General features: G+C 39.5%; 1 protein-coding gene across 12 annotated transcripts in view; it reads right to left on the bottom strand.

Moving 5' to 3' along the window:
• The window catches only part of DLG2 (discs large MAGUK scaffold protein 2), a 1,239,088-nt gene that overhangs the window by 12,744 nt on the left and 1,213,795 nt on the right, over positions 1-12,549 (bottom strand). For 11 of the 12 annotated variants that reach the window (XM_060105479.1, XM_060105470.1, XM_060105471.1 and 8 more), the window contains 2 exons: positions 1,630-1,680; positions 340-441 (listed from right to left, as the gene is read on the bottom strand). In XM_060105479.1, the coding sequence (XP_059961462.1) occupies positions 340-441; positions 1,630-1,680 (153 nt within the window). Of the gene's footprint in view, positions 1-339; positions 442-1,629; positions 1,681-9,471; positions 9,514-12,549 lie in introns of all 12 variants that reach the window. The other variant, XM_060105473.1, reaches the window with a different exon arrangement.

Here is a 12,549-nt window from a genome sequence, read left to right as displayed (position 1 = left end):
TCCCCTGCATTGTAAGGCGGATTCATTACCACTGGACCACCAGGGAGGTCCCTTTTTAAAAAACAAAACAACAACAAAAAAAACAAACCTACACTATTTTAAATGCTATGGGAGATACAAAGAAAGGATTCATCCTGCCTTCTAGGGGACCACATCATTTACTCACTAAATAGAGAACAACACATGGCAGCATAGATGAAACGTGTTCGGCGGGGAAAATTAAATGAGATGCCTGGAAAATAGGTAACTGATGGTATCTGAATCACTGGAGAGACTACTGGAGGAACAAAGTTACATTTTATCATCTCAAAAGGAGACAAGCTTTGTTTAGATACTTACGAGGCACACAGGAGCCAAATTTGTCAGGGAATTCAGATATCAAGTCGTCATTGATCCGATCCTTCATGGGGCCCAGAATAATCACTGGTCGGGTATAGTTTACTGCAGAAATGGAAAGGAAGATGCAGATGAGGAGAAAGACTTGGAAACCACTGTGATCCTAAGGCAAAACTGCCAAACAACAAGAACTGGTAAGGGTATTATTTCAGTGGATAAACTGCCCATACAGCCCCGCATAGGGAAATTGATGTTTAACACTCAGTGTGTTGGCTGAGTCTACTTTCTGGAATTTATCTACTTTCTGGAATGTTTAATACCCAGTGTGTTGGCTGAGTCTACTTTCTGCAGGGAAAAACAACTGCAGTGTCTGTCAATGAAAAGAAACATTTGGAGAGGTTTTGCTTACTCTAGTTATACCTACACAATGACAAAACAACTACTGAATTTAGTCAATTGAATGGGAGAAAGAAGATTCCAAAGTAGCTATTTGACCATTGTTTAGGCAATGACTTTAAAAAGTAATCATCTGCAGTAATGACACCTTATGTTTTGCTTTTTGGGTTTTTTTTTTTTTTTTTTTTGCGGTACATGGGCCTCTCACTGTTGTGGCCTCTCCTGTTGCGGAGCACAGGCTCCGGATGCTCAGGCTCAGCGGCCATGGCTCACGGGCCCAGCCGCTCCACGGCATGTGGGATCTTCACGGACCAGGGCACGGACCCGTGTCCCCTGCATCGGCAGGTGGACTCTCAACCACTGCGCCACCAGGGAAGCCCACACCTTATGTTTTTATAATTTCTTTTCCTTAGCTCAAAATACTCTCCATACTCTGCTTGGATTTTCCCAATTCCTTTGTAATCATGGGGTTACAAGGAACTCTAAAGTTCATTTGGTACAATTCCTCCTCTGATGCCATTAGCCTCTGTATAAATTCCTCCCAGGCTTCGGAGCAGCCTAGAAGGTAGCTTATACCTTACGAAAGGTCTTCTAAGAAGCCCTTCTTAATACTGAGTGGATGTCAATCTGCATGGAGATTTTATGCATCGATCCTGCACGTGGGGATCTTTATGATTTGGATGTGCTCTTTCCCATCTGGAGGGCAGTTCCATTCTCTTGGGAGCTGTCGTTGCCCACATTCAGCAGGGAAGCTATTTGCTTGGTCACAGGGCCAAAGAGAGAGCACGGTCTGGCCTGGGAACTGCTGACTATTAAGGAGTTTATTTTCCTTAGTCCTTCACTCTTTCCCTTCTGTAATGGTGTCAATCAGGAACCAAAGCATGCTGGGAAACTTACTTTCCTGTCTTGTGACAGGCTCATAAGAAAGAATGAAGTCTTCTTGTCCTCCTGAGAAGAGAAAAAAGGAAAATTACGGTGGACTAACAACCAATCACAAACCACAGCTACAAGTCCTGCTCTGCAACCCAGGAAACAGACCCACTTCAGGGTTAATTTCCCTGCTCTCTCCCTCCTTGAACCATTCCCCAAATCCCTTCACCCTCATAAAGCTGTTTAGCAGTGTTACAGTGCCAGGTGATCGAAGGTCATAAGTCTAAGGAACAACTGGAGGCTGGCTGTCTAAGAGACGGCCTTCCGTCTGACACTGAGAAATGCAGCACTATGGCATCATATCCAGCATTCCTACTTAAAAGGAACCCATTGAGTTCAAGGAGAGGGTCCTTCCAATAGTTTACTGCTACATTACCAGAATTTCTGGACCTTTTATTTCATCTTCCGTTTTATTTCCCAAAGAAGAACGTTCAAAAGCAAATGTCTGCTTGTTTCATTTATGAGACAAAAACTTCATCGGCACACACTACAGGGCTCGGAGGATTTTACTCTGTTAATTCATCAAGAAAACGCTGGGTCAATTAAGAAGATAAGAAAATTGAGGAGGACCCTATATCACTGGTTCTAATTGCTGCTAAATCTAGCCTTGAAACTTTGAAAAGAGAAGGAAGACAATGTAGCATAAGGGTCGGCCCCTTCCAGTGTCATTTGCTATAAGTCTTCTGATTCACGATGAGCCTCAAGTCAACACATAACCATGAAAAGTAAATTGGTTTTAGGCAATTATTTTTTTTAATCATCTATTTTGCCCAGTTGATGAACTAGGCATGAGATTAGTCTGATTCAGCTGCAAAACCAGAAGGCTCTATTCTTTTATTTGCATAGGCCCAGGACCAACTATCTTTTGGTGGGGAAATTGTTTAGGGCTGTTGAAAAGGGCTTTTTGTATGCTTTTCTATAGAGGAGTGTAATATGAGGTACTGTTTCCTGAAACCAAGGGCAATGAGTCTCATTGCTTTATCTCCTCATAGCCCCTGAAACACATTTACAGTATGTCAAAGCCATGTGCTGCTCCTTCAGAAGTCACAGCCTCGGGTGAGTTAATTTCATAAAAGGAGTTAGTATTACAGACAGTTTTGATAATGACAACTGATTTTGGGAAATTAAGCGATATATGGGTAAAGCTGTGAATTACAGCTGTCTTCCCTGGGGTGGGGTGGCGGGGGAGTGAGGGTGTCTTACTTTTTCAAGTGTGAGAAATGGCCCCAGGCCTACGTCACATCTTACCTCACCCCCAAGCAGGGCCCACTCTCAGAATGGCACTGCTAGGCTACTTCCTAAAGTCACGGAGAATAGGCATTGGTGCTTCTTCTAAGTGGAACCTACTCATGGCTGCTCCAAACGTGTTCAGGGAACCTTCCCACATCAGGGCAGGGGTTTGGTATGTGAGGAATCAGATTCATGATTTTTTTTTTTTATTCAGGAAAGTGATTCCCTTAACAAAAAATGAAACGACTAAAATTTACAGAGGCTGGGCCAAAAAATAATAAAGGTGATTGATTGCTAAGCTCTAGTTATCTAAAGGCTGAGATATGCAGAGGTCATAGGAATTCAGAGGATAAGTGTAAAAATGGTCGGGGAAAAAAGCATAGCTTTAGACATAAAAGCATGGTAGACTAACACTGCAATGCTAGACTAACGTCCAGAGAAATCTCCATGGAACGATTAATATGTGGTAGGAGAATCCTGACCATGGGATAGATAACAGAGGTTTTAAATATCAGGCGATACTTATGCCTCTGCACCGGACTGGGAACCCCATACCACAGTCACCACTGTGTCCCCAGTACTTAACATAAAGAAAGAGGACAATGAATTTGCATTCTGATTCTAGTGGTAGGAGACAGGGTGAGAAATGAAGCCAAAGACAGGTTCTACTTTGTGTTTCTGTCTATACCTTTCATTTTGGGAAGTGTGGTTTTCTCTAAATAAATATAACACCTCATGTTCCCATGGGAATCTCTTTACAATGGCCTTGCAAATCATTCTGATGGGACATTCTAAAGGCAAACCTTAAATAAAATATTTGGTGTCAGTAACTACAATGTGTGATTCAGAAAACTAGGACAAAGCAACATAGCTTTGATTGACTTTGTTAGAACAGAGTTCTGCAGTTCTTCATTTATCCATTGCTTTTTGGTTTACTTCTAACCTACAAAAAGCGCTGGTTCTTGTTCAGAGCAGTAAGACTGGCAGACAGCAGTGACAGCATCCCTTATGTCAAGGCCCATCCCAATTCTGAAGACCCTGTGACAACCAGGGACTATGTAAGGAAGCCTGCAGGGATGCTATGGCAGCTGGTATTACATAATAGCTGTGAACTCAGCACCTGAAACCAATTTTCACTTTCATGTTCAAGAATGAAAAGCCCTAGGGGTAATGGGAGGGAGATTACGAGGTGGAGAAATAAAAAAGCCACAGCAATGAAGGAAAGATGATTCGTGTCTGCATAGCACTTTACAGGCTATAAAAGGCTTTCACAGCCATTGCCTCCTATTTTTCACAGCCATTTCTTTTGAGGTAGGTGCTCTGATGATCTCCATCTTACAGATGAAGAAGCTGAGGCTCAGAGCTGGGGCCTGTTTCCTCAGTTAGTAAGTAGTAGAGTCAACATTCAAAACTACACCTTTTTTGACTCCTTGTTGAGTATATGGCACTGTCTCAAAAAGGCCAGAGATGGAGAATTCTCTGTGGAGGCTGGGATATAGGGGCAGAACTTACAAATGAACAAACGGTGGGTGGCAGAGAAAGGAGCTGAACCTGGGTCAGAGTCACTGACAGGGCATAAGGTGCTCCATCTGCAAACACCAACTCGTTTTTTTTTTTTTTAATGCTGCTGTGTCATCTCCATAAAATAGTCATCCTTAGTAGTTCTTCTATCTTTTGCTCAGGAGGTGTCGGCACTCAGAAATAACAGCCGACACAAGGGTACGAACAATTACTTGGTCTTGTTTTGGCAACTACATAGCTGGAAAGGGGAGAGCGGCACAGTACTGGGGGTGGATGCCTGCGGCTGGCAGAGACTTAGCAGACACCATTGTAACCATCTCCACGAACACCATCTTTAAACTGGAAGCAAGTCACAGTAAGAGGGATTCGGAGTAAGACCCTAATATGCCCTCATGATAAGGAAAAACAAGTTGTGTTTTTTTTTTTTGCGATATGTGGGCCTCTCACTGCTGTGGCCTCTCCCGTTGCGGAGCACAGGCTCCGGACGCGCAGGCTCAGCGGCCATCGCTCACGAGCCTAGCCGCTCCGCGGCATGTGGGATCTTCCCGGACCGGGGCACGAACCCGTGTCCCCTGCATCGGCAGGTGGACTCTCAACCACTGCACCACCAGGGAAGCCCCAAGTTGTTCTTTTTTAGAACTTTTTCAAAACTAGAAAAGAGAGAGGAGGGAAGTGAAGACCAGTGGCAGGACATTCAATGTTCTAAATTTAGTGTTTAGTGTCAGCACTGGATAAATTATGAAGAATTAACTGGGTTCCTAGAGCCACAGAATGTTAGTGCTAAGAAAGGGTTTGGAGTTCACGTGGTTTACAGGTGGAAAGTCTGTAGCACATGATGACGTCACTCCCCCTTCCAAACGCTCGACATGCACTACAAATCGATCATTGCCCGAATTACTGCTGAGCCTCACTTGGCCTCAATACTTTTCAATACAATTCTTCAGGCAGCTACTACCAGTTGGTCAAAGGGCAATCTTGATTAAAATCTGTTTCTTGTATCTCTGTTCTAATCCAAGCTAGTCATTTTACATAGGAGAGAACTGAGGTTCAAAAACGTTCAGGGATTTCTTCAAGGTCACATGGTGAACTAGTGATTCAGTGTCTTCAAAGGATCTTGAGAAGATGTGTTACTATACACAGTGCCCTTAAAATCAGGCTTAGTACATAGTTAATGCTATATAAATATTGCTGCTTGTATTAACTTGATAGGTAGTATGAAATGGTTGAAATGTACTGGATAAAACATGAAGAGGCTTGGATTACAAACTACAGGGAAGAGGGCTTCCCTGGTGGCGCAGTGGTTGAGAGTCCGCCTGCCGATGCAGGGGACACGGGTTCGTGCCCCGATCCCGGAGGATCCCACGTGCCGCGGAGCGGCTGGGCCCGCGAGCCATGGCCGCGGAGCCTGTGTGTCCGGAGCCTGTGCTCCGCAACGGGAGAGGCCACAGCAGTGAGAGGCCCGCGTACAGCAAAAAAACAAAAAAAAAAACAAAAAAAAAACAAAACTACAGGGAAGAGTGAAAATGTGTAAGTTTCAGAATTAAACTATCTTGATTGGACTTGCAGTGCCATCATATTGGTGAGGTGTATAGCCCTTTGGAACTTCAGCTTCCTCATCTGTAAAACGGGGTATTAGTATAAGGTATATCTCATAATTTTGTTGCAGAAATCAAATGAGATAATAATAGATGTAATAAAATTGCTTTGTAAGGACTAAAGAACTAGAGGAAGTATAAGGGCAAAACTTGAGAAGAGTGGAGAAAGGAGAAGAATACGGGCACCATTTTGACTGATTCCAGAGGGAAAGTCTGGGGTCTCCTCATTTCAGTATCTCAATTTCACTCAGATCATTTCTTCAAGATCCTTGTTTTGAAAATCCTACTTAACTGATGAGCACCAATGGGTTAGGAGGATAATCATCAGCTCCCCCATACCCATAATGACATAAAGAGCTTCACTGGGCTTTAAGGAAGGCAGGTCTTCAGCTTGTAGAGATTTGCAAGGCTTGAGATGGCATCTTGCATAATTAGACAATGTGCATTGTAACTAACTGCATTTTAGCTGGTGCTCAATATACTTGGACTTCGGAAAAAATAATTATTCTATAATTCTTGAGATGGTGCAGCAAAGGTCTGAGCTACTTATTAGAAACTGAGGTTAGTGTAAATTCATGTGTATGTGTGTGTATCTCAGAAAATATATGAGGCTTTCAAGTAAGGTTGGCACAATCTGTAACTCCAGAATGCAGTGTGGATGGTGCCCCCTGGAGCTGTGAAACACACGGGCCTGGGCTCTTCTTTCTAACCACTGACTATTTTTTTAGCCATTTTGTCCCTGAATGGACATGGAATGGTTCTAAGAGTAAAAAATAACACCTGAACATTAGTGAAAAGAGGTCTTTTTTGTATTTGTCCATACTGCTATCCACAAAACATAGAAGTTAGTCATAATTACAGCAAAAGCCAGGAATTCAGTAGAAAAATCCAGCCTGGTTTGATTTCAAAATGGCACTTTCATGAAACCATGTCTGTCCCACGCCTCTGTCCTTTGTCATGCCACTGCTCTTCCTGGAAAGTTTCTTCTTCAACTTACTGAGCTGGCAAGTGCCTCATCTTTCCAAAGCTCAGCTCAAAGGCCCCTTCCTCTTTGAAATCATCTCTGAAGCCCCACTATTCTTGGGCCAGACTTTTATTCTAGAAACAGCCACACTTTGTGCTTTTTTAATGTACTGATCTCTCTCTCTCTCTCCCTATACGTGTGCTGAGTTCCAGAGTTCATTGAGATTCATATTGGGTCTTAAGGTGCCTATGAGAGAGCATGACATAGAGCGGATGATGAATGAGCTAAAGAATATTCCTCTGTAATTCCTCATATTTCTATCCTGGAGAAAGAAATATCTTTTTTTCCCCTCTAAGCTATGACAAAGGTTCTTCTTACTTTTGTTCATTTGTAAAGAAAACAATTTGAATGGCTAACCTTCTGTACCCTCAGATGAGACCCAAGCCAATATAGTTAGACTCCACATTTTCTCTAGTAATATCCTAGAGTCCAGTTCCAACTCTTCTCTCTTTTCATAGATAATTCAAACTGTTTGCAAGTGTTTCCTTTATTCACTCAATAAACATTTATGTGTACTTACTATTTGAGGGTGAAAAGAATTATTGAGTTCATCTTGGAGCATTGCAATCAAAAACCTGTCAAACAGCTGAGAGCCTTGGTGCAATTTTTATAACTTAATGATTCTGGGAAGAACATTCCCATCTCTGAAGGAGAAGAGAGGGGATTCTGAAATACTCTAAAAAAAGATTTCTGAAGGAAAAGGTAGTTCCTATATACTTTCCATAAAAGGAATTGAAAGAACAAGATTTGATGTTTCCCCTTTCTCTACTTGTATCTACAGGATGGAAGCACAACACTTAAAAATTGAAAACTGATGCCAAAGAAATTAGGGCCAAGGGTCTCCGTGAAACCCAACAAATAAGTTATATTTTCCTTATACTAAATTGAGGGTACTTCAGGCACAGGGAAGATAATCTTTGGTCACTTCTTAACCAGCCAGGTTCCTTTGTTTTAAAACCAAATGAAGAGATGGGGGAGGCAAATATTTTCCCAACTTGGGATAATCATAAAAGTATAAAAGTAGGAAGAATGTACAAATGTTAAAGATCACGTTAAGAACAAGAATGCTTTAATTCCTTTCATCAGCAGGACTTGTCATTCTGTTGAGGAAGGAAATGAGGGGGTTCTAATATTATTTGGTTGATCAAAGGCATCTCATTACAACTCTTCTTCATTTCGTTCTGTGGTGTGTTTCATCTTCCTCCTCCATCTGTCATCTTTCCTCTTTTGTGCTTTTTTTTTCTATTTTTCTACCAATCTGATTATCCAAAGCCTTTCTCAAGATCCAGATTGAATTTGTCCACTTCAAGAACACTATCTGACATTCCACCTCAAAAAAGGCATGGTTTTGTAAATTACCATGCTGTAATGGAAAAAAACAAAAATAAAAGCTATTCTATTCTTCTATTCTTGTTTTCAATTAATACAAGCAAAAAGACAAAAAACAAAACAAAACAAAACAAAAAAACCCAAAACAGAAACCTCCAACCAATTTCTATCTTGGTAGCTGAGGGTCATATGTATTGCGCCTGTAATTTTCTAATCTCCTCAGCAATTGCTTTTTGAGTAACCCGTTTCACTAAGACGTATAAATAAATATTACAGAAATTGCAAGGATCCCAGTAATAACATGTACCTATTTTAGTCACCAAAAACCTGTACGTGGTAAGAAACCACAAGAACAGATAAAAAGGATGTGCTTGGCATTTGGTGAATATTTTTACATCACTAAGCAAATGGCTTGAGGTGACCAAACAAACACCAGAAATAAGTTGTAAATAGTTACCTACCTTTTCAGTTAAGCTTTCTGATCCAAGATTTGTTCACTTTTAAACAAAATGTGAGCTCCTTCAACATTAGAGGATGAAACTTTTTCATCTCTTCCCAACCATCAAAATTTAAAGTTAGATAAAACATAGTATCTACCTCAAAATATTAATCAAGGAGAGAAGAGATATATAAGGCTCATGCTCCATTTAAAAGGAACACTGTAATTTATCAGGAATTCTCTTGTAAAGGGGAGCCAGGAACAGAAAGGAAAAGGCAAAATGAGAAGGAAAATAAAACCATGACAACTTTTCAACCTTCCTGCAGGGAGTTTAAATTATTTTGGAGGGCAGAATGTCAGAATCCACCAAGTTGAACTTTACCCCCACCTTCTCTAGGAAAATTGCATCATCAGGCCACAGCCAACTGAGGTTGGAGTCGTTTATTAGCAAGACTGCTACCTCTCGCACAAATCACATGAGTCCACCCACGGCCCTAGTGTCTTTGGTATCTTCCCACATTAGATGATGATTTCATTTCAAGCCATTTGCTTTGGATGAGGATGATAAAGGGCAGCAATTGAAAAACAACGACAGCAAATATCTGAAATGCACACCACAGGCAAAGGGGCAATTGCAAAGAAAAGAATCACAAACCAAAGCAATAACTTACGGTAGCTACTTTCGCTATCGCTGGCATTAGAAGAAGCATGTTCTGCAAGAACAGCACAGCAAATTAAGGAGATACCAAGCATTGGAGAGCAGCCAGAACTTAAAGGAATACCATGCAAGGCTACTAGAAATGTGTGCGAAAGGCAAGTAAGAGGCCGTAGAGGAGACGCATTAAGAAAACTCAGAGAAGATGAAGATGAAAACTTTATCTCTGTTTTCCAGGAAGCTACTACTTGATTGCTGTATCTTCTTTTTTAGCAAACAGTAAACTATGTTTAATTATAAAAAATGCATAATGTCCATCTAAGCACTTTTCTTTTTATGAATACTTTGACCCATTCATGTTGCTCTGATTTTCCAGATTCTTGTTACAAAGGTCAATGTCTCTCAACTGGATGTTCTTGACTATAAATTCAAGAGATTCTGGTATGCAGGGACTGTTTTCTTGCAGGCTTTTTGTTGCTCTATTTTGCCTTTAGGTATTTTGCAGGAATATTGCATTTCAAATTGCCAATTGATCCCTGGAATCCCTTGAATTTTATTTTTATTTAAATACTTCCTAAACTAATTCACAAGATGAAAGGGACTGTTGAAACACCTTCCTGCTTCAGTGAGTGTGTAGGAAATCTTGGAGGAAGAAATGAGTCACTGAAAAATGTTTTATGAGTCAGTTCAATATTTCCTTATTTTTATTTTAAGATTCTTGCTTGGATAGCTATTAGGTTCTGGAGGAATGGAACAGGCAGAAGATAAACAGTCTGATACTAAGCACAGGTTCTGGCACGAAGTATGTTTTTAATTCATGTTGAATGACTGCACAAGTATAGGGTGATATTTCATAAAAACACAGTTTAACTAGCATAACAGGGACGTATTGGTTATGTGCCAGAATTAGGGCTTTATTTCCAAAATCACTTCCTTTCATCTGTACTATTTATTAAGCTATAGAAGATAAATTCATCAACTTACTAACTTCTTTGTATATCAGGCTAATTGAATGAAGAATATGTGACTATTTGATTTCTGAAGCTCATTAGCAATGAATTCAGCTTTTTAAAAAGTGACAACTGTTGTACATCTTTAGAAAAAAGGAAAAGAATATAGAATGTTATTCTCTAACAGTTAAAAAAAGTGCTTTAAAATGTATTTGCTATTATAGATTCTTGGATGGATTACTTTTCATTTTTTAGCTTTATTAAGACATAACTGACAAATAAAATTGTAATATATTTTAAAGTGTACTGTGTGATGATGTGATACATGTGAACATTGTGAAAGGACTCCCACAGTTGTGTTAGTTAACACATCCTAGATGGGTTAATTTCAGAGCATGAAACTAATGAAAATCAAAGCATGGGTTAAATTCACCCAAATCATTCCTCTTTGTGTGGGTGTTTGACCAGAACTGCATTACTAATTTAGGTACATATGTTACAAGTGCAAAGAGGCACTAGGGAAAGAAGTGTGGATGGATTAGTGCATATTTTTTTGTTATTGAAAAGAAAGTCTAAGTACACACCCAACAATGGCATATCTTCACATGTGTGATTATCACAAGTACCTTGACTTGAAGATGACAGGTTTTTGTTTTGTTTTCGATTTTTACTTTTAAAATAATTTAGAATGAAGCTACACTATAGAAATTTAGAACCATGCAGTGTTTTATTTAACGACCAATCTCTCTTAACATCAAGATACTGTTTAACAGAATTTTTCCATTTTGTAGGTAAAAAGAAATAAAAAATATGTTCCAGCTAAAGTCCAAATTATGGCTACCAGTAGTGTTAACTGGCAAATAACTTTACCTAGTGAAATCTGTTCAATTTTTAAAGAGTAAACAAACCTTTGGATTTAAAAGGGCATCATTCTAGATATAAAAAGGCATAACATATTTTTGACTCTCCAATAGCAACTACTTTTTAGTGATGTTCATATTAATAATATATTAAAATGCTCCCCACCCCCACTGAAAATTTAAGAAATTCTCTCGGGTGGTACTTGATGCTATCCAGATACTGTTGAAATCAATATTTGAATTTCAGCCACCAATTCAAGAAAAATTTCATGACATATTCCATACAGAGACTCAAAGATAAAGTTTTCATCTTTAAGGAGATCAGTAGTTACTCTTGATCAGATTTTGTTTTCTAAACATACATATCTAAAAAAAAAAAGAGTCCAAATTAACAATTTGAAGGATGACGGGTATCATTACGCAGGGTTATATAACCAGCTCTTGAAAACAAAGTCCAGCTCAATGTTATTTTGTTTTATAGAAACGAAATGAACAGCTTCTAAAAATATTGCCCACAGCTGTTAAATTAAAACAAAAGAAAACAAACAAAAATGAACATGTGATACAGCTGCAAAAGACACAAAACTGTTCTTAGTTCATTGATGCCTAGACAATGGAGTTAATATTAAAGAAAGAAAAATCATAGTATAGTATATTAATACACAGAATTATTATTTTTTGTTAGTGCAATGGGACACAGAGTAAAGGCATTAATAACTAGAAAATTTTAAAGTTTAATATATTTTTCTTTCCACTCTAAACCGTAAAATGAAGATCTGGTTATGCAATGCAGCTAATCAATCACTGATAGAAAAACATATTAATACATATCTAAAACTTTATCATACAAACACTTCAAGCAGGATCACCGCAAGTCAGAAAAAAAAATCAGTCAAAGTTAATAGCAAAGAATTATTCATGGAAGATCAAATAGCTTAATATTTACTTTTTGAGAATGCATGTTCCTTTTGACTATAACACAGCTCCTTTACCAATAGCAAAGTACAACCCAATTATGGAATTTGGCAGGGTCATTAAGTATGTCTGGGGGAAAAGCCAGAAGAAAGAATATAAAATACATTTCTGCTTTCCTGTTCTAGAGCATTTAACTCGCCCTTTCTTTCAACATGGCTTCTTGCTCCCTGGGAGGTATCAGGCGGCAGAGCAAGAGATGCCACGGCGGCATCAAGACCATGCTGGTCACAGCACGCGGTCAGAAAGGGAAGGTGTGAACTGCAACGTAAGTTACAGTGCCTGAGACACTTTGCTTTTAAATGCTGACAT

This window comes from Mesoplodon densirostris, chromosome 7 (genome assembly GCF_025265405.1).
Source record: "Mesoplodon densirostris isolate mMesDen1 chromosome 7, mMesDen1 primary haplotype, whole genome shotgun sequence".
In the NCBI taxonomy this organism is placed as follows: Eukaryota; Metazoa; Chordata; class Mammalia; order Artiodactyla; family Ziphiidae; genus Mesoplodon; species Mesoplodon densirostris.
Note: the sequence above shows the minus strand (reverse complement) of the source record. Positions and strands in the feature narration are given on the sequence as shown.